Source organism: Triturus cristatus, chromosome 11 (genome assembly GCF_964204655.1).
Source record: "Triturus cristatus chromosome 11, aTriCri1.1, whole genome shotgun sequence".
NCBI classification, from domain to species: Eukaryota; Metazoa; Chordata; class Amphibia; order Caudata; family Salamandridae; genus Triturus; species Triturus cristatus.
Window position 1 is genome coordinate 151825498 of NC_140594.1, and position 25596 is coordinate 151851093.

The 25596-nt window shown below is 44.1% G+C and overlaps 1 protein-coding gene across 8 annotated transcripts in view; it reads left to right on the top strand.

Annotated features, from left to right (window-relative positions):
* Positions 1–25596, top strand: part of PITPNM2 (phosphatidylinositol transfer protein membrane associated 2) — a 1082174-nt gene that overhangs the window by 718883 nt on the left and 337695 nt on the right. For all 8 annotated transcript variants that reach the window (XM_085633970.1, XM_085633975.1, XM_085633974.1 and 5 more), the window contains one exon: positions 12505–12575. In XM_085633970.1, coding sequence (XP_085490096.1) covers positions 12505–12575 — 71 coding nt within the window. The remainder of the gene's footprint in view (positions 1–12504; positions 12576–25596) is intronic.

Genomic DNA, 25596 nt, shown 5'->3' on the forward strand with positions numbered 1-25596 from the left:
CCTGTTTTTTCTTTTACCTTGTTCTTGGTTGTGGTATATGTGTCTTGCTTATGAAAAAATAGATGTGTTGCGCCCTGTGTGTCTTGTTTTCGGTCGTGTTCCAGTTTGAGAGCAATCATTCTCTATGGAATCAGAATCTTGTACCTGTGATGTTTTGGTGATAAGAATTTAGAGAGATCAATCAAAAACTAGAGGATTTTTGGTCACTTTTTCCGATTCACTCTTCTTTTATGTAGGTTGCTAAATAAACTTTCAACTTCCACAAGGCCTCTGTCATCTTTTCCCGCAGTGATTTTCAAGAACTCTAGTTTGGACTCCTTTGGCCAATGTGGGATTTTCCTTCCTTGGCCAACGCTGAGTTGATTTTCACCAGGAAACTCCACTTGAGACTCCTAACATTAGAAATGTTCAGTTTTGCCACAGGCTAGAGACAGAAACTGTCTTAACTGATATCAGGGAAGAATTGCTGGCGACCATGGACAAGGCCAACCCAGTGCACCATGTCTCTGCAGCTTTTGACACAGTGACCACAAGGTGCTCCTTAACTGCTAAGATACTCATGCCTGAATCAGAGGAACAGCTCTCAATTGAATCGCCTCCTTCCTGACAAACCAGACTTGCCTGATCAAGCTTGGTACTTTCTTTGCCAAAACTATTCCCATCTGCACAACAACTTAATTAACATAAACATGGCTCAAATAATCAAATCTCATGACATTGGGTTTCATTCGTACCCATGTGACACCCTTCTCCAACTAAAGCTACAAGTAGGTTTCGGTAACTTGCTAAGCATTGGACCCTGTGTAGCGAGTATCCAAGACTGTCTGAGTCAAATCATGCTCTGCCTTAGTCTGTCCGGTCCTAAGATCAAGGTCCTGGGCCAAACTATATCCAACCTCCTGCTCCATTGGCTGACCTACTGAACTTCACCTCTGCCCTCTGAAACAATCATAAACCTTTGATTCTAGCTAGACATTCCTCTCTCATTGGAGGAAAAGCATGTCCCACCACATATTCTTACACAAAGTCATTTTGCCCTATGTAATTCATTCCCCACCGTATCACACAGGTCCTCACAGTGGCTACATGTAGTTTGGACCTTTGTAATGCCATCTACACTGTTTTACCAACCAAATTACCAAATGATCGTGGGTTTCTGCGCACTTTACCGCTGTGTCCCAGGGTAAAGTGCGTGCGTGTGTTGAGGTTGGCCTGCCCTCCCATAGGAATGCATGGGGGAATGTATGTGTCCTGGTAGTTCCTGATGCGTGGCGTGTGCAGGCCCGAGTTTGGTATGTGCGGACTCGTGTGATTGAATGCTGCTAAATGGTAGCGGCAGTTGCAGTCGATAACCTTTCAAGTATTGCCCGGCGGTAATCGCCTCTTGTACCATTCGATGCTAAACCAACAAAGAGGCAGGCGCCGGAGACTGGAAGGCAGGAAACAAAGTTTTATTCTCTCCGGAGGAGAACACATCAGATCAGACAGCGAGGTATCGTCACGAGGTGCTCTAACTGCATCTCTGAGGCCTGGCCTCTTATACACAGGTTTATGACTTTATTGCAGGTTTATCATACATGGCACATTCTTGAGATCGCTTTGATACATGAAAGAACATCCTCAGAATCCCCACTTCAAGCTCGTTCCCACACATATCTACAGTGGAAGTCCCCACCCCACCCACAGTGGGAGATGGCTATCACACAGCTGGACATTCCGCCAATTCCCGGGGGTGTGTGCGACCGGTCGGATCTCAGGGGGTGGGGGGGGACCTTGATCTACTGTAATCCCTTTGATGTGGGGTGTTTCCTTTACAGTAGGGGCAATAAAACTGCATCCGCAGGGCTAGGTGATGGCCTGGGATCGGTTCGGACAATCGGGCGCGGAGGAAGGGGGTTATCAGAAAGGATGTATGACCATGTATGGGATGAAAAGGAGGTGTTGGTCAGGCACGGGGTGCGATTTCATGGCAGGGTCGCGCAGAAGGAGAGGGTTTATGGCCCGTGTATGAGAGAGCGGGGGTGGCCGGCGCGCGGGGGAATGCTCGCAGCACCAGGGGGACGCGCTGGCGATCGGCAATGAGCAGGGAGAGAGACCAGGGTGCCTAAAATGGCTGCCGTGCGTATTCCTGTGTGTTGCGCTGGGGAGAGACAAGATGGCGCAGATAATGTTCAGTTACGAACTAAATTTCCACAGTCCTCCCTTTTAACATATCTCGCCAGCTTGTATAGTTCGGATCTATCCCCATAATGCCGCGAGCTTCTACCTTGTATAAAGCTTTCATATGTTCCGCTTCAAAGTTCCGAGTTTTAGGGTGGACGGGAATAACCTGACACATTTGTACATAATTACATGTAGTTGATGGGATAGGCGAGGAGGCAGTGCATACAAAATTACATCAGCTGCGCCACATGTCAGACCCAGAGATAGGAGGAGGGAAGCTTGCTTGAGCACAAACATGATACCGTAAAGTAAAAATGTTTCTGGCAAAACAAGGGATATTTCGTATATTACTTAAGGCCCAGACTTCGTGTGGATCAAAAATAGTCAGCATAGTCATGTGCACGGCTGGCGTTATACAAATGTCATTATACAAAGTTAGAGTTTCTTAACTTATCAGTGTACAGTTGGAAGTGACTGATGCAATATCACGAAAACTCGATTGGAAGATAGTCAATATAAAAGCGGTTGGGAGAGGAATTCAACTTAACATGAGTTACAGTCAGGGAAGGGAGTTCTTCTTTCCAGTGTCCTATTATAACGAGCCATCACTGGTAAGCTCTTATTGTTCTTCTTCTTTTATTGGCACTGTTGAGCACCGGCGGTGGAGCTAAGGTCCAGCTCAAATCCAAGTTTTCACGTAGCAGGGTGTGACCATTCGTTGTTCTCGGATCACAGTCCTGTTCCCTAACACATTTTATCATAGGTACCTTGAGACGGGGTACCCGCATTTTGTTCTTCTGTAGTTAAGTCAAATTCAAAATCCATATAAAAGAGGGAGAGAGAGAAGGGGTGTGGCGTGCTTTGGGATGCCGAGGGAAGAGGGGGTGGAGTGGGATCGGATCAAAAAGCGGACCAAGGAGAGCAGAATCTTTCAGCACTGGGCCCATCAATCGGGCCCGACGGGTTGGGACTTCAGGCACGCTGGTCAGCGAGCAGGGGGCCTCGAGATAGCCCTTCGTTCTATCGCTTATCATGCTGATAATGGTGCCTCGTCTCACGCCCTTTTTGCTTTGTTGCTCCCCCCTTGGTCGATGCCATAGATGTTCCATGGTCCGCAGCCAGGCTGTGCGTCACATCCGACCCCTCTCTTCCGATGGCCGCAGATTATCTTTGAATGAGTACAAGAAACAAAATCTTAGAGAGTTGGCAGGGAAGACATTTACACACTTCATCCTCTCTCCCAATCACCGAGTAGTTGGGGAAATGCTTTTATCGGTCGCTGTATGATTGATGTCTATTAACTCTTATGTTGGTGTGTGTTACTAATTTATTAATCATTGCTGTGGTGCAGGTTTCTGTGGGTGTTCCTGTCCATCGTCTGGCCTGCTAGGTGTTGATTCCTGTGCCCTATAATCGTTGCAGGAAGCCTGACATCTGTCAACTTTCTGGTCTATCAAAAATTCGAACCGGCTTCTCCGGTAGAGACTCGTTCTTCTTAAAACAAGTTCTGTTAATACCCATTTTCCTCAGAGGACTGCTAAGTTTATGAAAAAAGTGCGAGGTACTACTGTCATGGATTCACAGGTATCTATTTCGGGGAGGGACACAAGCTAAACATTTTTCTTACTGGAGACAATAGGTAACCCTCATCAGCTTAGGCGATGTACCTTTAGAAAATAAAGTCATCAGCTGTTTTGTTCGGAATACTCTGGGACGGCTAGTACAGAGCTGGGGTGATTCTGGGAGGACGGGGTGCTTGGACATTCTAGTTCGGAACAATTGGGCGGGGGCAATTCTGGGCGGTGGAGATGGTGTCGTTAAAGCTCTAAAAACGAAAACCACTGACATATAGTCCCCGTGATGAGGGCCAGATTGGGAGACATCAGGCGTCTTACCTGTCCTTTCTTTCTCAGCCAATTAAATTCAACATTTTGCAGAAAGGAGAGGTAGTAACGTGGTAAAGTACGGTCGTTTTTGTTTCTGTCAATTTGTTCGAACACCGCCGTGTTTGAGGCCACTTATACACATACTGAGGAGGTATAGTGTTGTTAATTTATTCAAAAAGAAAGAGGGCAAGAGAGCCTTCAGCGAGGGAGGGAGAGAGAGTAAGAGAGAGAGAGAGAGAGAGAGAGAGAGAGACGTGCACATCAAGTAGGCTATTTGGCATACGTACGACACAAAACGAGAGAGAGACAGAGACATGTGTACGATAATAGGCTACTTGGTGCACACACAACATGGAGTAGCATGGGTCAGTTCTATGTAAGAAAACACAAGCGGGGGAAAGACATAAATTCGGTGATCACGTACACACAAATACCGGATAGGGCGTGACAGTACATACATCAAGCGCAGAAACTTAAGACGGAGACACAGGGCTACGTTGAGTATGGGGACCTCTCCTTTCCTGTCCTCTTTCCTATGCACGCTGCGTATTTTCAGTATTTTTGTAATTTATTTTTGGGGGGGGTGTCGGACCTTTTACTCCCCTCCCTTTGATCGATAGACAAGCACTTCAATCATACGATGACGTTCTCTTCAAGCGACCCAAGCATATGAAATGCATACACATTCATACCGTATAATCGTAGCACACACGCACAGTCATACCATACAGTTTTTCACGTTCCCAATGGTGGTCTGCACTTCGCGCACTATCCCACAACGTTTGTCTATGTTTTTCCCTATATTGAGCACGGTGCGGTCCATGTCCACTCCATTCTTCAGTCGGAACTTCGTTGTGACCTATAGAGAGGGAAAAGAGGGGGGGGGGGGGGTGCAGTATTCAAAGTACGTTAGCGCGCGTAGACACGAAAAAGTTCTACTTACCACGTACCAGGCTAGTTGCTGGGGCGGGTAATACCACAGACCTACTATATCCTTCCCTTCGACTATACAAGACGCTCCATTTTATTCGCCTCCTAAATTCGGGTTCCCTTGTCGTGCATTTGTTTCTCAATTGGTCGCATATTATAAGGTAAGGTACCGTACCTTGCATTCGGCAGATACCTTAAGCTATAGTAAACCATTTTCTAACAAGTCTGAAAAAAGATAGGCGTGATGGGTACAAATTTCATTAATTCAAAATTCAGGCAAAAAGAAAAAGGGTCTGCATTATCTGCCTTCTATTGCTTGGGAGTAACAATCATTAAAAACCTCTACCAACCTAGATGATCAGTTATGACGCCAATTCCGTAATTCCTTCGAAGAGCCTTTTATTTAAAACAATGTCAGTATACAAATACGGGCCTACAACCGTTACAGGCCGGCCACGGTGTGCGAGGCGTTGGGTATCATGAGCAACTCTACCTTAACATGAAAAAAAATTAAAAATGACAATAAAAATGGAAATGCCAGCATTAATAAGGTTGTTTGTATGCTCGATCAGTACCCTCCCCGTCCCTCCGCCCATCATGTGTGAAAACATCGCGTTCATATCCTGTTAACATGAATGTCAAATAACTGAAACGCTATGGGGAGTTGTAGGCCCTTCCTACATCGGCGCCATTTTGGGGCGAGGTCGGGCGGGTCCAGCGTACAGTCTAAGTCCTTCCGCTAACTAGCTGCCAGACCAGAATCCCTTTCGGCAGTTCGAGAACTTTCGTTAGAGCCAACGGAAAGAACAGACAGCATGAATCGTGGTTCGGGGGTGGGGAAGCACAGTTTTTGGTCCTACCGGGTCATGTTGAGGTTCCCCCGGAACTGATCCGGGCGGCTAGGCTACAGTGTCTCTTGATAATTCAAACAGAAGCTTGCGTCAGCATGGCGTCACCACGGTCTCGCAGCAATGCCATGGTCCATTCTCAGGGCGGGACAGCAGGCGGGTCTCGCTGCCGACGCCTTGAATCAGTCTCTCTCAGGGCACCAAAGGGACGTAAGATGGCTGCCGCCCGGGGCAAAGACAAGTTAATGTGGAATGATCGAGCAATAGCGGAGGTTGCCCCCACCGGAAGTCCACGGGATTCGAATGTCAATGACTCCCGCAGAATCTGCAAAGTTGAGAGGGTGTTTTTCAAGGGTGGGGCCCACGCCCGAGCAGACAAGCTTCCGAGTCCAGGGCCGTCTTTCGGTGGGCCAGGCCTGGATCCGAAGAACCGACCGCCAGAGTCCAGAGGCAGCAGCAGCAGCTCTTCGTTACAGCCACCGGGGTGGGTCCCCCGATCACTCTGCTGCGGGGACCCACCTCTCGAGTCAAACGCTAATGGCAATCTTGGTGCAGAAAGGAACCCGCGCCTGGGTGGCTGTCCGGCAGGCAAGACGTGAATGGCTGTCTTGCTGCAGCTGGCCGGTGAGTGCAGGGGCGCCTACTCATCTGGACGGCGAGTGAAACGGCTGGGTGCAACTCAGCTGGCCGGCGAATGAAACGGCAGGGTGCAACTCAGCTGGCCGGCGAGTGAAACGGCAGGGTGCAACTCAGCTGGCCGGCGAGTGAAACGACAGGGGTGCCTTCTCTGCTGGCGAGCCTCCACCTGGGGAGGCGGGGGAGGCCCGTCCGCGTCGCTTCCCCCCTGCCAGGGCACCCTTCGCTGCCGGTCGAAGCAGAGAATGGGAAGACCAGTACAACGTGGTGGACTCCACCTTGGCGCTGCCAGGGCCTCGGCGCTGCGTGTAGCCTCTGGCCTATTCGCACAATCGTCCGCCACTGATGTCGATGGATTTTGCATGGCTTTTATAGCCCAAAGCCGACTAAAAGGACCGCCCAAAGCAGGTCAATGTTGCTATTTCGAAGAAGGAGGGGCGAGGACTGTCATGTAAATAGTTGTTTAAAAACGTGTTTTAATGTGTTTACCTTGTTGGCGTGTTGTTATACCTATAAGTTATTAAAATGTTATAACTATACTACTTTGCTGGAGTGTTGTACATATTTGCAATCTGGTAACGAGCACAAGGATGTTACTGCGTAATCGGAAAAATGACATAGCCCAATTGTGCGTGATCTAGCCCAGTTCGGTGACGTCGATGGTGGGTATCAGCAGGCTTCCGGTTGTGCAGGATTTTGTCGTGTTTACTGGGCGGGGTGGGTGGTAGGGCAGATATGTTTAGGCAGCGAGAGTGATGGAGCTGAGCTACCTCGTGGCCATCTTGACCGTGAGTTTGGCTCCTTCCCCTAGTTTCATATTTTTCGCAAAGGGCTATTTCCTAGTGTTTCTTAAAAGAAAAAGGATCCCATCAGTGGTCTACTGGTTTTCAGAGTCCTTCTTTGTATAATTATGCCATAGTTTGCTATAAGCTATAGCGACTAGTCCATATTTAGTGAACATGTCCTTATTAGGGGTGCCTTCCAGTGGAGCCGGATGGTTCACCTCTAATAAGCGGTCCGGGCAGAACCAACTACCAATCAGTGGGGAGAAGATAGGCATGACGGGTTACAACGGGGACAAAAGTCAGCACTACCTATCTTTTCACTGCTTGCAAAGACTAGATAGAATATCTCTATTCCTCGTTATTTGTAAGCAGAGAATACCTCCAAAGAACCAATATCGAACAACCAGTGTTCGGACAATCAATCAGTGGGGAGATGAAAATAGGCACGACGGGTTACAATGGGGACAAAAGTCTGCGTTACCTACCCATCACTATTTGCAAAGACTAGACAGAATATTTCTATTCTACGTTATTTGCAAACAGAGAATATCTCAAAGAGCACTATTCTTCAAAACAATCAATGTTCGGACAATCAATCAGTGGGGAGATGAAAATAGGCACGACGGGTTACAATGGGGACAAAAGTCTGCGTTACCTACCCTTCACTATCTGCAAAGGAAGAGAGAGTATTTCTACTCCTCCCCGTTTGTAGACAGCGAATATCTCAAAGAGAACAATCAATAAGCAATACTAGTATTTTCAATCAATCAATCAATCGTTTCGCAATTTGTCGTGTTTCACGACCTTACCCGGACCGCATGGACAGTTTCTCGTCTTCCGCCTCCAGCGCCCGATCGTCCTCTACTCTCCGTATTTGCCGCGGCACTCCTGATGGTTCCCAGTCAGGACCATAGATCACTCGAGAGAGGTCTGCTCGGAACCAGTGAAGTTCGGATGATCGGCTGCCAGACGAGGGTCTATCGGGCAGGCGCCGGAGACTGGAAGGCAGGAAACAAAGTTTTATTCTCTCCGGAGGAGAACACATCAGATCAGACAGCGAGGTATCGTCACGAGGTGCTCTAACTGCATCTCTGAGGCCTGGCCTCTTATACACAGGTTTATGACTTTATTGCAGGTTTATCATACATGGCACATTCTTGAGATCGCTTTGATACATGAAAGAACATCCTCAGAATCCCCACTTCAAGCTCGTTCCCACACATATCTACAGTGGAAGTCCCCACCCCACCCACAGTGGGAGATGGCTATCACACAGCTGGACATTCCGCCAATTCCCGGGGGTGTGTGCGACCGGTCGGGTCTCAGGGGGTGGGGGGGGGACCTTGATCTACTGTAATCCCTTTGATGTGGGGTGTTTCCTTTACAGTAGGGGCAATAAAACTGCATCCGCAGGGCTAGGTAATGGCCTGGGATCGGTTCGGACAATCGGGCGCGGAGGAAGGGGGTTATCATAAAGGATGTATGACCATGTATGGGATGAAAAGGAGGTGTTGGTCAGGCACGGGGTGCGATTTCATGGCAGGGTCGCGCAGAAGGAGAGGGTTTATGGCCCGTGTATGAGAGAGCGGGGGTGGCCGGCGCGCGGGGGAATGCTCGCAGCGCCAGGGGGACGCGCTGGCGATCGGCAATGAGCAGGGAGAGAGACCAGGGTGCCTAAAATGGCTGCCGTGCGTATTCCTGTGTGTTGCGCTGGGGAGAGACAAGATGGCGCAGATAATGTTCAGTTACGAACTAAATTTCCACAGAACGTGTCTCCGTGTTGAGTGTTTCTATATCTAGGAAACTGGTGAAACCACAATAACGTTGGTAAGATTAGTCAAGACAGTATGTTTGGTGATCTTTAAAGTGGCAAAGGCAGTGAATTGTTATTTTAAAGTTGCAGAGATTGCTGTAGTAAAAGCAGAACAAGTAGTTCCCAGTAAAACAACAGTAGCGCAGATCCACATGGGGCATTTTTCTAGTTTTGAAGTCCTTTTCATTAGTTTAGAGTTTATACTGTCATTCTGTTTGGTGTGTTACATGTGCCTGTTTTTTCTTTTACCTTGTTCTTGGTTGTGGTATATGTGTCTTGCTTATGAAAAAATAGATGTGTTGCGCCCTGTGTGTCTTGTTTTCGGTCGTGTTCCAGTTTGAGAGCAATCATTCTCTATGGAATCAGAATCTTGTACCTGTGATGTTTTGGTGATAAGAATTGAGAGATCAATCAAAAACTAGAGGATTTTTGGTCATTTTTTCCGATTCACTCTTCTTTTATGTAGGTTGCTAAATAAACTTTCAACTTCCACAAGGCCTCTGTCATCTTTTCCCGCAGTGATTTTCAAGAACTCTAGTTTGGACTCCTTTGGCCAATGTGGGATTTTCCTTCCTTGGCCAACGCTGAGTTGATTTTCACCAGGAAACTCCACTTGAGACTCCTAACATTAGAAATGTTCAGTTTTGCCACAGGCTAGAGACAGAAACTGTCTTAACTGATATCAGGGAAGAATTGCTGGCGACCATGGACAAGGCCAACCCAGTGCACCATGTCTCTGCAGCTTTTGACACAGTGACCACAAGGTGCTCCTTAACTGCTAAGATACTCATGCCTGAATCAGAGGAACAGCTCTCAATTGAATCGCCTCCTTCCTGACAAACCAGACTTGCCTGATCAAGCTTGGTACTTTCTTTGCCAAAACTATTCCCATCTGCACAACAACTTAATTAACATAAACATGGCTCAAATAATCAAATCTCATGACATTGGGTTTCATTCGTACCCATGTGACACCCTTCTCCAACTAAAGCTACAAGTAGGTTTCGGTAACTTGCTAAGCATTGGACCCTGTGTAGCGAGTATCCAAGACTGTCTGAGTCAAATCATGCTCTGCCTTAGTCTGTCCGGTCCTAAAATCAAGGTCCTGGGCCAAACTATATCCAACCTCCTGCTCCATTGGCTGACCTACTGAACTTCACCTCTGCCCTCTGAAACAATCATAAACCTTTGATTCTAGCTAGACATTCCTCTCTCATTGGAGGAAAAGCATGTCCCACCACATATTCTTACACAAAGTCATTTTGCCCTATGTAATTCATTCCCCGCCGTATCACACAGGTCCTCACAGTGGCTACATGTAGTTTGGACCTTTGTAATGCCATCTACACTGTTTTACCAACCAAATTACCAAATGATCTTGTATCCTACAGAGGAATCACTTCCCTCCTCGTCCTGAGTCTGCACCACTCTGAGTCCGTCACCCCACCACTATAAACAAAGGTAATCAGAGACGAAAGTCTAACTTTACGGCTTTCGCTATTCACAAAGGGCATTTATGAGTAGTAACGTTAGACTTTTGTCTCAGTTAAACGTAAGTTTTGGTTGCAAGTTTAACTGAGACCAAAAAGTTAAACTTAAGACCAAAACTTACGTTTAACTGAAACAAAAGTCTAACTTTTTTACACGTAAATGCCCTTTGTGAATACCGAAAGTCATAAAGTTAGACTTCTGTCTCAGTTTACCTTTGTGAATCGGGCCCATTGGGTGATGCCTTGGTGAGGACCACAGCCTGATGGAGACTGTCTTGGACTTACATGTGCTGATTACCATGTTCTGCATTGTCATACTAATTTATCATTTTCGCTACAATCAGGGAGAAAATAAGACATTTTGTTAAATTATGTTCATGTACTTTATGTAAAGTATTTCTAGTGAAAATGCTGAAGGATGCAATCAGCACATGTACATAATACTGAAACTTGTTGTGTATATTGTGTTTCCACTGTGGAGCAGTGTGCTCCTTTTCACCCATCCGTCTTGGCTGCTGTCACGCACAATGGTCACTACCTGTGCTTCTTGACAGGCACTGCATGGAGTTGACTTCACGCTTCTGTCTATGTATTGACCAGTGAAAAATATCTCAGATACCAACGTTGAAAGGTTGTTGTGTGTAATTGTGTTTTATTCTTTATGTTGAAACAGCAGCTTCTTCTCACAAGCACAGCAGATTCTCAGGGGATGGCTCCTGCTGGCTGCAGCCATGACAATACCCTATGCACTGCAGCTCACTGTGCACCATTATTCAGAAAGACACGCTTTTGACGAGTGTCTATCAGAAGTGTAAGATTCCTGTTTTTCATGCTGAGGTGCCATGGTGTTTGTTAAACCAAGTGCCAGAACCACTGCATGGAGGTTTGCAGCTGGGGGAGGGGACATTGTGTCCCCAGCAGTGAAGCTAGCAAATAAAAACTCATTTCCAGGGCTGCAATGTGATCCCATTGACTAGCTCTCTGGGCCCCAATTTAGGACGTCCAGGTACATATTGCGGAAAAGGCTCTGCTGGTATGAACATTAGGAGCAACCATTTCCTCTGGTTGATCGCAGATTAGGGAATATCTTTTAGAAACATTGTTTCCTCCGGTCATTTTTGCATGTGTCATCTGGCAATAAAAGGGAGGCGGAGGCATTTTTGCAAACAAACAGGAGATGTGCACTATTACATCACAACTTCCTGCAGTATACAGAAATGTTTGCAATACTGCACAGCGAGAAAATTGTCTGGTTGCCCAATTACCAGTCATTGTGTATGGTCTGGATTGACAGCGCAGCTGTTACCAGACAATTATGTGAGCATCACTACAGAGGGGCTTTAGCTCCGCCTATATGTTGGGAGGCAGGAGTACTTGTTTTGATTGGACAGAAGTTGTGGGCTTCCACAAAAAAGTGCTTGCCCTCCACACAGGTTTGATCATTTTGTTCATTAATTCAGATGCCTGAGGTTGAACTCTCAGGGGCACACACACCACAATATAAAGTTATTAAAGTGTCTTAGAAAACTAGATCGTTGATAGTATAGATGGGAGGAGAGCAGTCACTACGTGGATATTTAGGTCTGGCTTGGCAGTGCAACTTTTACTTGACGTTTTAACCTACACCAATATTATTCTACAGTTCTTTACTTCCACACAAATACAGATCCATTCCTATGATATTTACTTTAAATGCTTCACTTTACCATACTACATTCCATTAAAACCAGACCTATTAGCTTTGCCGAGCCTTGATACACTCTGCAATATCACCTCCATGTTCTTAATGGGGGGGTGGGGGGCCAGGTGGTTGCTTGCAGCGTCTAATAGGTCCGCCTAGCACTGCCTGGAGCTGTGCGCGATAGTGACATTTTCATAACATTAACAATGTAGATATGTTTTACTTTTCTGTAATGTATGCAATCTGATCTTAAATATTCACATTTTTTCCAGATGATTTATATCATGAAACTTCAGCCGATTATGCTGTGAGCGCCAGTGTGGAAAGACTAAGCATTATTGAGGTGAGTGCTCCACATAAATTGTAATTTTGTAAGAAAATATTTTCGGTGTCCTGCAAATGTAATTCTTTAAACCACGCTCTTGTTTAAAGTAATCTGACACTCTTGTGTCTGATTAGGCAGCAACATTTTACATATAAATTTTTTCGCAGATTAAGAATCATTCTAAAGAGCGCTAAATTCAGCACTCAAATAGGTGTTTTTAAGGACAAGGCTGGATTGACGTCACTTTACCTGATGTTGCTGTATTTTAATAGTCCGAATTGTGTCGTCGACATTCTAGTCGGTGAAACGGTTTTTCTACTGTATTTTTTAGTCATTGACTATCAGACCGCTTTTAGCTGCATGTTTGCGAAGGCCTCTTGTAGACCATAACTAAACCTTAAAGTGGGTTTAGAGCCCGCCCTTTGAGTACGAATGGTTGGCTTTACCGTCACTCTTATGTGCTTGCTTTTTGTCTGATGGCTTTCCTTCCTCTTCTTGTGTTTGTCCCTCCTCTTGGGCATCTTTCATTTCATAGTCTGACTTGTATCTTTCCGCTGGTCACATTTTTTCTGTCTTTTAGCACTCCATAAGAAGGTACGTGTTTTCCAACTCTGCCCCTCGTGTGCAGCTTCTTCCCGCCAAACACATACCCCGCACATTGCATTACTCCCACCTCGCTGCACTTCCTCTCTCCCTTGTGTGCTGTTTTTAGGTCTCACCTGACCCAGCGCATGCGCTGGTCTGGCGAGACTTTTTGTGAGGGCTCAAAAAAGTGCTACTACTGTAGCCTAGAGCTACAGTGCATGTGCGCGGGTGCGCGCGCCTCACTTTCGCGGTCGCTTTGATGTTTGATCGCGATCACTTTCACTTTCGCAGCCGCTTTGATGTTCTCCGTGAGCCCGTTTTTTTTCCTCCTGTTTATTACTTCTATTTAGTAATGGTGGCACCCGTGCACTGCCATTACTACAGAGCAGTAATAAACAGAAACAAGCACTGGCATAGCCAAGAGGTCTCGCTTTTGGGACCTTATAAGTATTTAGTTATGCAACTGTTGCATGGCTAAACACTTATAAGATCCAAAAAGAGTGACCTATTGGCTATGCCAATGCTTGTTCTATTTAATGCCTGCCGTCCTACCCCATGCACTCTGTGTTTCTTGCTTCTCCCTTCCCCAGCTTTTCTTTTTAACATTTTTGTTAATCTCCCCCATGTCCTAAAGCTTGCTCTAAACTTCCTCCCCCCCAAGCCCATGCCCTCTTGTTTCCGCTGCCCTCTCATTCTTTGCTCCCCCACCCCTCACGGTTTTTATCTTTTTGGAGGCCCGTTAGCTGCTATGCCACTAAGATTCAAGAAATGTGCTTTCCCACAACAGAAAAGTTGTGTCTTCCATCAAAAAGGCATTTTGCTTTTTGTTGATGCTGCACAGCAACGTTAAAAAGCATTGGGCAAAGCCAATATGAGCGAAAGGCAAGACCTAATGGCTTTGCCAATGCCTGTTTTTTTATTGACAAGCTTGTAACAATCTGCCCACCCAATCCTATGTCACCCTGTATCCCTTTCCTCTTGAGTACTTTCTCTATCCCAGCTTTGGTCTTCCGGCAGTGAAATTCACTCATCATTTTGGATAGTCACACCATAGTACTGTGGCCTCCGACAGAATTGGTGTCTTCGTACCTACTGATACCAATTCTTTGAAACACACACAGTGGACTTTAGCTCCGCTTAGAATAGTTTTTTCTCTCTCACCTCATGCTATTAACTATTTGGTGGCTGCTCTCAATGGAGAGCTTACATTGCAATGCATGAAGGACTATTGTACATCTCAAAAGTACACTCAATCATCACACATTAAATTCTTTATTTCATAGATACACTGTATACTGAAAGCAACCACTTTTATGCTTTGTTTTACCACTGAGCAGCTTTTTGTATGCTTTATTCAGGACTCAAAATGCAAGCCAGTCCTACTAGCTTTACAAATGAATGTTTGCCCATTGTCGGACGCCAGATAACCTAGTTTTTCTTTTTGCTGCCGGCTTCTGAGCACTATGCTGAGAAAGTGATTGTGCACGCCCCTCTCTTCTGCTTTTGGGGTCTCTATATGTATCCCCGATCTAAGCTCCACCAATTTCAAGTTCATTTTGGCAAATTATAGTTTCCATATGTTACTTTATGATAAAATACTGGGATTTTGAGTTGAACCAACATATTGTTTTCCTTTTTGTGTGTCTGTTCAGGTAAGTGTGCAGTTTCTGCAGTGCACCGTTTATCCGATATATATATATATATTTTAAAAAATGTATTTAAACATTTGTAGAGCGCAGCGTTCACCCAGCAGGCATCTTGGCGCTATCGAATTAAGGAAGAGCCTTGTCTTCAAGTTCCGCCTAAAGCTCAGTAGTTTGTGTTTGTTCACAGGGTAGTTGGTAGTTTATTCCAGATTTGTTCTGCCTTCAGGTGACAGGGTCTCCTATCAAGCCTTGTATTTTTAAAGCCAGGCACACAGAGCAGGCCTGCTGAGTACGATCTTATGGACCACGGGGTTTATAATAGCGGAATTTCTTTTGTAGAGTCCTAGCTCCAATTTCGTTTAGGGCTTTGTGCTTATGCAAATGGCCTTAAAAATACATGTTTCCCTAACCAGTAGCCAATGGAGGTATTTCAGACAGAGTGCCAGAACCCGAATCGAATCCAGTGTTATTTAACGCTAATTTGGCAGCCAGTGCTCGTATCTTATAGCGCCTTTTAAAACGTATTCTGGAGCTCCTATCAAAAGAGGATTGCACTGATCCAGTCTGCTTAGCACTGTACATTGCACTACCAGCTTCCTAGCGAATTGTGGTAGAAGGGGGACGGTTTTTCTTAAATTTCTCAAAAGTCCATGGCAACTAGCCACAGTTTTATTAACATGAGTCTCTACTGAAAGTGTTTCGTCGATCTGAACTCCTAGGTTCCGGACGGATTGAACTGGTTTCAGGTCTGTGCCCATGGTCCAAGGCCAGAAATCACTTGGAGGTTGCTACTGTAATTGCTCTGGGAAACAACACAGGCATTCAGTTTTACTTTTGTTGAATTTAAGAATGTTTTTATTGAGCCATATAGGTTTTCATTGTGATTTTCAAATTCGCGAGAGATAAGAAAGATTATGAAACGGGAAGGGTGTTCACCTTCTCGAAGAAGTTCGATACTGTCAAACGACAAGCATTTGCCCCTAAACGCCTGTGGTCCAAATACCTTCTCAATCAGGAATTGGCCCAAATTTTTCGAGCTCGGAGGCAAGTTCAGCACTCAGCAGTAGTGAGTCAGGTGACAATAACGAACCTGGCCCGCGTGCACAGCCGGCTGTAGCGACTAACTTCACACCAGCTGAAGAGTTGAATTTTTTGCTACAGGACCGGCACCAAACCCTGCGGCCTCGGAACCCTCAGAACAAACAGGGTGAAGGAGAAATCAGCGCAGGAGGGAAAGGCGGAAGCTACGCAAGCAACAACAGGGGCAGAGGAGAACGAGCCAAGAAATGGTTGCACCAATAACCGCCATTGACAATATAGTCATCAATCTTTCTGACATCATCTTAACTACAGTTGAAGTACAACTACTATCTCACAGCTTAACATACTGCCCAGAAAGTAACTTCAAATATAATCAGTCCAGGGAAAATGTATTTAAATTCATACGCAAATTAAAACTCCTCAAATTTTATAAACTTAAGAACTCAGTTGAGACCAATAAAAGTATAACATAAGAATGCAGGGCGGCTTCTAATTTACAAGTGACTCAGCACACTGAGGCTTCTAAATTTGCTGGCCACTGATAAGGATGAGAGTACTACTTCCATACAGGAAGATTTAATGGAAACTAAGATTAATTACAGAAGTTCCATCACCAGTCCTTTCCACCCGGCCTCTACGTTTGTCCCGGTTATGCCAAAAGATGCGATTGACGTTTTTAGTGACTGTGTCATCGATGGTCTAAAAAAACTCAACAGAGCAGTCAATCGCAGAAACTATAGCAAATGACATCATGAAGTGCAATACTCAAATCTGATGCGCAAGCTGAGGGACAACAATAATTTAATCATCAATGAAGCTGGCAATATAGTATTGTGACCAAGGGATCAATACATGAAGGAAGCCCTGCGTCACCTCAATGACACAGCCTGCTACAAAAAAACATCCATTCAGGATCTAAGACAAATCAAAGAAACAACCTTCATAGACCTGGCCCAGTGGAACGTATGGGACTTTTGAGCAAGAATGAATGACATTTTTTGAAAAATGAATATCCCATCACGCCTGTGTTGTACTTTATCCCCAAGGTGCATAAAACACTATACCTATTCCAGGGAGACTCACGATTTCGGCCCAAAACCCAAAAGAGTTTATTGGAGCCCATGTCAAAATATGTTGATTTCTTTTTACAGGAACACATTTTGGGTCTTCCGTCGTTCATCAAAGACACTGGGCATTTTCTCACAAAACTTCAATCTATCGTATGGGACAATGATTGTCTGTTTATTGTTATGGACATAACCTCATTATACACGAGTATCCACCATAATGATGGCATCGAGGCAGTTAAGCACCTCTTGGGTCAGCGCAATATTTATTTGTATGAACATAACCTAATGATCTTGAGCATGATTGAGACTTGTTCAAGGAACAATTATTTCCTCTTTAACAAGGAGGTTGATCAACAACTCAGAGCAGTGGCTATGGAGGCATGCTTCTCCCCCAGCTACACCTGCTTACATGTGGGCTGTTGGGAGGAGCATGTCTCAAAAAACAACATAAAATTGGGTATGATGCCCATGTCCAACACTGGTGGAGATTCATGGATGACGTGGGTGTGGTTTGGAGGGGATCTTTGGAATCTGCCAATATGTTTGTTAATTCCATCAACACCAACACACTCGACTTGAAGTTTACTGCACACATAAATAATCTAAGTGTAGAATTTATGGATGTTCATGTGTATATTTAGGGAGGCACAGTGCAGACCAAGCTCCACAGGAAAAGCATGGCGGGAAATACTATTCTGCATGCCAAAAGTTCCGATCCCAGTCATTTGATCAGAAGCATTCCCTATGAGGAGTTTCTAAGAATCCACCGGATCTGTAGTTCTGAAAGAGACTTAGAAAAATGCCAAAATGAAGCATTCCAACGCTTTATTGCATGTGGTTACAATAACAAGGATTTGAAAACAGCTTTGAGTAAAGCTAACAGTCACATGAGAGAATTTTGCCTCCAGGGCTATTCTGATGTAAGTGCCTCATTGCCGATTGTTCCAACCAACGCAATTGCCACACCTGATGAAATTAGGTTAATTACAACATTCAGCAGACAGGAAAAACAGATCAGGAAAATCATCTATACCCATTGTCCGATAGTCTTGACTGATATAACGTTGTCTCAGATCTTACCAAATTTATCCTCACTGACTTTCAGGCGTGCTCCCTCTATGAGGGATGCACTAGTAAAGAGCAGTCCAGAAGTCAGCTCCTCCACTACTTGGTTGTCTACTAAGACTGAATTCTTTAAGTGCAGCTCCTATCGTGCGTGTAAATTCGGTTTCAATACTATTTAATACAACACTGCTTTTGGCAACAAACCAATCAAAATTCCGGGACATTATACATGCCATACTGACTACGCAGTTTATGTATTGGAGTGCACTTGTAAGCACAAATAAGTGGGGAGCACCAAGTTCCAAATGTTTAATAGAATACTCCCACAACTGTGCGCGGTGGTGAATTCTGATCCCAATTACCCTGCTGCTCGACACCTAAAACTCGTCTATCAAAGCAATCTTAATGATTTGAAGTATTTTGTAATAGGGGCTGTCGCTAAATGCATCCGTGGAGGTAATAGGGAAAAATAACTTAGACAACTTGAGTCTTATTACATCTTGCAACTAGACACCAAGATGCCCAAAGGGTTAAATACAGGGGAAGACCTTCATAACGTTTTATAGCTATGCCCTATGTCAGGTTTCTGGATTACCTTTCGGTCTGTTTAGCTTTTAATGGTGGCTACATGCCTAGAGAACATCTTTGACCAAACCAGCACTTGCAGTTAAAAGATGGTGAGGTTTCATTCAGATGAGTGTTAGATTGTTTTTACTTCTATACACTTTTTTTCTCCCAGTCCTTGTCTTTGGTTAAGTCTGTACCATATCTGAGTTTATTTCCCACATACACCTCGATGTGTTTATAGTGCACTCGCACTTTACCACGCACTTGAAAGGTTCATCTGTGGCTTCGCAGACATATATTTACTTTTAGTTTAGGTTTTAATTAGATTTTTTGTTTGTTGCACATATTCATGCACTAGCACTTTAACTATAGCACTTTGGGTAGCGTGGAACATTTGAGCATATGCACTTTTACATTTTTCTATCGTGAGGTTTTATTTATTAATCCTGTCCATTACATTGTCTATGACTTTTAGGATTTGGCAAAATCAATTACCACAATGGTTTGATTTTAATACACTTTGTATGACTCTACAAGTTGGTCTTTTTAAAATCTCACTTCATATCAAATTTGGTTTTATATAAATCATTGTATTTATTAGATACAATGTAATGATTGAATATCATGTGAAGTCTTTTGCCTATGTTTATTGCTACAGGTGTAGTTTTGTTCAACCAATCTAGCATGTGTCACTACTTAAACTGTTCAATTTCACCAGCGCGTCATGTGATCAAGACCATGGCAACATGGTCGAAACACGGCATGCTGGGCACTAGCCATGAACTGACTGGATGCTATGGGAATTGATTTCTGAAAATAATGCACTGCATTGTTTAATTTACACGTTGTGGTCCGTACCTGCTGTATCTGTGTCTTCTGATGTGGTGAGCCAGGAGCGTGTCTCTCTCGCTCTCCATTTATATATATATATCTCCTTCCACGCTTTCTCCTGTGCATATACCGCTGCCTTTCCCTCAAGAGTCGCGTTGCCTCTTTGGACCTCACAGGAGCAGGTCCCATAACATTTACCAATAATCCTCTCAAAGAAAAGGATAACGACGCCTTGTGTAGCCAGTCCAAAATTACTTTATTTTCGGCCCCATCGAACGCATTTCAGCTGTCCAGCAGCCTTGCTCACCGATAATTGAAGTAATGGGAGCAGCCATTTTAAACAAATGATGCATGAATGTTACGTGTCACATGAAAACTACAACATAATTAATAGTGAAAACAGAATTGTAGTTCTTTCTGGTTTTTCATACACATCTACCATTTACTCGTATTTGTAATTTGTATGCAGAATTAATCTTCTTTGCAAATGCATGCCTTTTAAGATTATCTTGACTTCAAACAATTTATTTGGCAGATTGTTTTTGATTTTCAAACAATTAACAGAAAATCGCAAACTATTTTCAAATTTCTATGGTCAGATTCAATGCAAAAATTCACATTTTGACTTTTTCGTTCTTCACATGCTAACGCCCTAGTGGGCATAATTTATAGATAAATCTTCTCATTCAAGCCCATGTGGACTATTTAACTTTGGGCATCTCTCAATAATGCCCATGCATTGTTTCTGCCACTTTGGGCATACATACTGTATCTGTTGTATGGATATACCTTCCAGCTACTATGTCTGTACAGTAAATTTATAAGTGATTAAAAGAGTAAAACTAAAAACATTATCATTTTTACATCGCAACTTTTTGGGCAGACTACTTCAGAAATTAGCAACATCTACTATAAGTGCATGTACAAATCTTCTTCCACATTGAGGCCTTCTGGTTGTTTAGTGTTTAATTCAATAATGTAGCGGGATTCTAATTTCCGCAGCTTTTTTTCTCGATTCCCACCACGAATATCTTTTACCACTAAATCAATCACATAGTACGAAAATCCTTTCACATCTTTGTTGTGGAACCTTTCAAAATGGCGAGCCACTGGGTAAGTGCAGTCACCATTTTTGATTGCCCTTAAATGTTGCAAAACACGTTTATGAACTTCCAGGATTGTGCTGCCCACGTACCTCAGGCCACACGGGCACTGTAGAACGTAGACAGCAAAATCCGTTTTGCAGTTAAATCTGCCTTTAATTTTTCGCATTTCGTTAGACAAACCCAATCTGTACTGATCAGTATTGGTTCCATAACGACATGCCTTGCACTTAGAAACCTTGTTTCTTGCTTAACCATGTTTCCTTTACTGGTTTTTTCTTTAGTGTATTCTTTACAAGAGAGTGCTTAAAGGATCTGTATATTTTTGTATTTATATTGTGAACAAGGCCTCCAGTAGGCTGAAACGCGTCATGACAGACATGCTGATCTTTCAATAAATATCTCACCTGCACCTACTATGTGGTCTGTTATCGTCTGTTCCTGGTCTTCGATCTATCTCTGAGGATCTTTGGGACTTTGGTGGCGAGGTTTTCGACATATATATACACTTCTCGGCTCAATTTTGCTGGATTCCTCGGCGCATCACTGCGGTGCGAAACTCCACGGCAGAGCCAAGCCGTATCATATTTTTTCCAATCTCCTTCACAAGAAGAACGGAGCGCACTGTTGGACAAAGTTTCACAGCTTTAATCCAACCAATATTACACAGTCAAATTACCACCAAACAACCAACGCGTTTCGGTCTTCCTAAGACCTTGGTCACGCTTCTGACACTGTGAAAATTTGTCCGTGAGTGCGCTCCATTCTTCTTGTGAAGCAGGTTGGAAATATATATACACACACACACACACACACATATATATATTGCGAAGCAATCCAAAACAAATTGCATAAACTTTGAAAAAAGCGGGCACGGACTCCAATTGTTGCGGTGCAAAAATGTGTTTAACTAATGCTTGATTATGTGTATATATATATATATATATTTATTTATATATTTCCGCATGTGATCAAGGGCACTTTGTATGCGCGAAACGCGTCATACGGCTTGTTGAATAAACAGTTTCAGCCACCAAGCTTGGGTCCGTGACTCTCTGTTCGTGAAAGAAGACAACATGAAGGAATCGCTTTGCAGATATATAGATAGATATAGATATATGTAGATGTGGAGTTAGGTATAGAAATTCTATACATACCTAATCTGTCGATGTTTTTCTCTGTTAAATTCTGTTCACAATATTGTGACCACTTGATATTTCTTCCACTGCCAACCTCTTTAAAAAGATTTTCAATCCCAGTACACCAGACTCCTTAAGCGTCCAGGCTCAGTGTTGCACCTGTTCAAGATATTGGTAATCCTGCAAGAAAGATACTGGCATTGAGCTTACGCGTTTGTAATTGCATTGCTAGTCTTCCATACCCCTTAAGACTGAGGAAGGGACATTTTGGTCCTGACAACTAGCAACTTAAACAATAGCAATACTTCTTGAAACATATAGCTGCAAGTTATTCTACCTATGATTGTGAAATATAATCTTCCACTTGAAAGAAGCAATACGTCCCAGCTGAAATCACATCCCCCAAAATTAGAACATACCATTTCTTCCTATTACCATTGTTTCATACGAACTCATAGAAACAGTGTTCTCGCTTTAGGAAGATGCGTTTCTGTTGTCGGGGTTAGATATTATTGGGACATGAGGTACCATTTGAGGCTGGAATTCTGCTCAGTAATAATATTTGCAGCTAGATTGTGCGCTGTTGTTTTCTGACAAGCTTCAAGCGCAGTGGCAGCTGCTACGTAGTGGGGGTGGTGGGGCTGGGCGGGGGAGATAAAAACATTTTTAAAAACTGCTTACCTGATTACGGTCTTAGCTTCTCCTCCATCTTCTTCTCTTCCTGGCAGCACACAAGCTCCCCTAAGCCAATCACGACACTGCTGTCACCAGCATGACAGCTGCATCGTGATTGGTGTAACTGGCTTGTTTGGCCGTTCAGACAGTGCTTAGGAGCCTTGGGACTGTTCTCCACCCGGCTGTGGAGGTGGAGAAATGCTAAGTGCGCATGACTGTTTGACCAGCCCAAGACAGCCGGCAAACTGTGATGCGCACTTCTGGTGCACAAACCACTCCTCCTCCCTGTGACCCCAGCTATGCCCTGCCCTAACATAGTCCTGTAGATGGTACAAAAAATTAAATGATAATAACGTTGTTATTTTCATTTTATTTTGCCTTTTTCCGCTGCTCTGAGAGCAGTAGGGCGACGCGTCTCTGCCTTAGCGGAGACGCCGCTGCTGTTCAAGCGTAGGCTGGCATCCATTTTGTTCCTGAATGCATCTTGTGAGCATGTATGCCATCCGGATTAGACCCGTAATTGGCAATATTGGAAACATAAAAATAGAGAAGTGATTGCTCTACTCAGTGATTTAGGGAATCATTGCTACAGCTAATGATACACACGACTGCACCACAGGAATACAACTCTGAACCAAAGCAGACGTCACAGGAACTGACTATGCTCATAAAAACATCTCCCTGTACTGATGTGCCGCCCACAAACCTGCAGCAGAATACAAGAGAGAGAACTCCTAAGACACACTCAACACAACGTGTAGTGTGGTACGTCAGGGTACTGGATAGGATATTGTTGTGCATCCCCATAATGCATACCATGTAAGACACAACCAGTCACAGATAAGCATTGTCAATTGAACGCGTTGCCCTGCAGTAAAAGGCCCGTTTGCAAATGTTGACTGGTCACCGTTCTGTAGCTTATTGCTGTGTTTGGGTGTTAAACTGGTACTAGTGAGTTGCAACCAAGGCCCAGGTAGTATTAATACGTTTAAAAATGACAAGGTAATGAAGTAATACTATCCAAAAATGTGCCGCGTAATGCCTCCTAATTGACCTTTTCCTGCCACATCTTTTACCCAACCCGGCTGCATAATTCCAGTGGCCCTGGGCATAAAGTACTTGGGAGACAGCAGTGTGCAGCAGGCCATTGCACTGTACCCAGGGGTGTGCTCTACTAGCCCCCGCATCAATCAGCAGGCCTGCATACACTTCAGGGCGCTAGATCTGGATTTGAAGCTATTTAGGACCAGCACAGAACTCGTCTAATGTTCCGTGGTTTATGCTGCCGTCTTTGAATGTACTTGCTTGCTGTAAGGGTAAAACTCATGTATTTATCACTGGCTGAAACCCAGGGGTATTCCGGAAGAGCGGTTTTTGCTGACTGGCGGTATTTTCTCCGTCTTCCTTCGCTCTTTCCCATTTACCGCCAGTGATAAAGTTACCCCCGTTTTAGAGACCTAAACTCTTTCACCTTTTTAGGTGTAGTCTGCCAGTATTCTGACTCATTGCACGATGCAGAGCAGGTTTTGGGGTATGATTAAGTTTTCCAGAAAGAAGGCAGAATGTCTGTTTCTGAGAACCGCGGAGACTGTTGATGGGCACATATTTCCAACGGAATGTAATTACCGATTTAATTTATATCGGGCTTTTTACCAAAATAGCCTCAAAGCGCAGCAGGAGAGGAGTGTGCAGAACGATTACTTCTAAGCATCAGGTGCTGGGCGTGCGTCACGTCAGCCGTAAGGAGGCGGAAGCCTTGGTTCACGCGCATCTCCACACAAGGTTTCTTCCCGAAATGGAGTCCGCTAAAACCGTCCCATGTCCTCGCTGGAGCCTGCCTGGTTGGTGCGGGAACTAAGGCTCAGGGCAGAAGAGACTGGATCTGCTTTTGTTCCTTCTTTTTCTTTCTTATTTTGTATTCTGATATTTGTTTCCTTCTTTCCAACTTTTTCCCATCTTACTTTGTTTCTTTCTATATTACTGTCCTTCTTTCCATCTTTCTTCCCATCTTAATTTTTTGCCATCTTTTTCTTCTTTATTCGTAGTCCCTTTTCAACAAGTTGGTTTTCACCTGAAATGCATTCCAAATATTCTATTATGATCAAATTGTCAATGTCATAATCAGTGTGTTGCTTGGGCCGATACCTCTGGGACTACAGGGGCCGGCAATATATGTGCATATTGACCAATAAAAACAATTTTCAAAAAAAAACAAACAGAGCTTTGGACTATACCATTTCCCGCTGAATGGCAATATTTCTCTCCATGTGTTCCCATACCTGGCGTGTCACGCAGTTTGGTGCTTACTTTCCCTCCATGTTAAAGAACGGTAGATGTTTCAGCACCCAGGCTAATGTGCTGCATAGCTAAATACATATAAGGTCCCCAAGGCGAGACTGAATGCATTGCAAATGCTTGTTCTTCCTTCCTTTGCTTCACCCTTTTTTCTGTTTCTTTTCCATAATTCTTTGCATCTTTGTTCAATCCTTTTCTCCAACCTTGTTTTTTCCCACCTGTCTTTTCTTCCAGCTTTTTTTCTCTTAACTTACATTGTCCATCATCCATCTATTGTTTCTTAATCCTGCCCTTCCTCTTTCGGTCTTTTTCTGTTCATTAGACTTCCTTCAATTCTTCATGCACCCATACATCCATCCAGCCTTTTTCTTCCTTTCTCTCCAATTCACTTAATATTTCTTCTCTCCAATCTTCTATTCTTTCACACCATCCTTCCTTCTTGACACTATTTCTTTCATCCATCCAAACTTTATCCATCTATCCTCCCTTCTTCTCTTCACCTGTCCATTATCCAACCCTCCTTTTCTCTGTCCATCAATCATTCATTTTCTCCATCCATCCTTACTTCTCTCCATTCATACACCTTCCTTTCACTCATCTGTCATCATTGTATCCTTTCCCCATCCTTTATCATTCTTGCTTCCTGTTCCGCCACCACTCAGTGGTTCACCCGACACCGCAGGAGCGAAGAATAACCTAATCCACTACCTGTGCCTTTAACTACAATTCCCTATATGTATTACGGTAACAGTAGAACAAGACACCGGGAGAAGGTGGGGGTAAACAACGGAAGTACAAAACAAGTTGTTGCATTCGTCTGGGTTCCCTCTTTCGGGCAGTAAAAGGTACACCGGAAAAGAACAGACAGCTTTTTGGAGAAAAAAGAGGCATGGAAAAGGTATTAAACAGTGTGTTGAGAAGATCACCATTCATGCACTACCAGGTACAATTCATGAGCTAAAAGGTATGTCTTGCTTACCTCCTTTTTTGTTACAGGCTTTGTCCATAAGGGGAACAGAAAC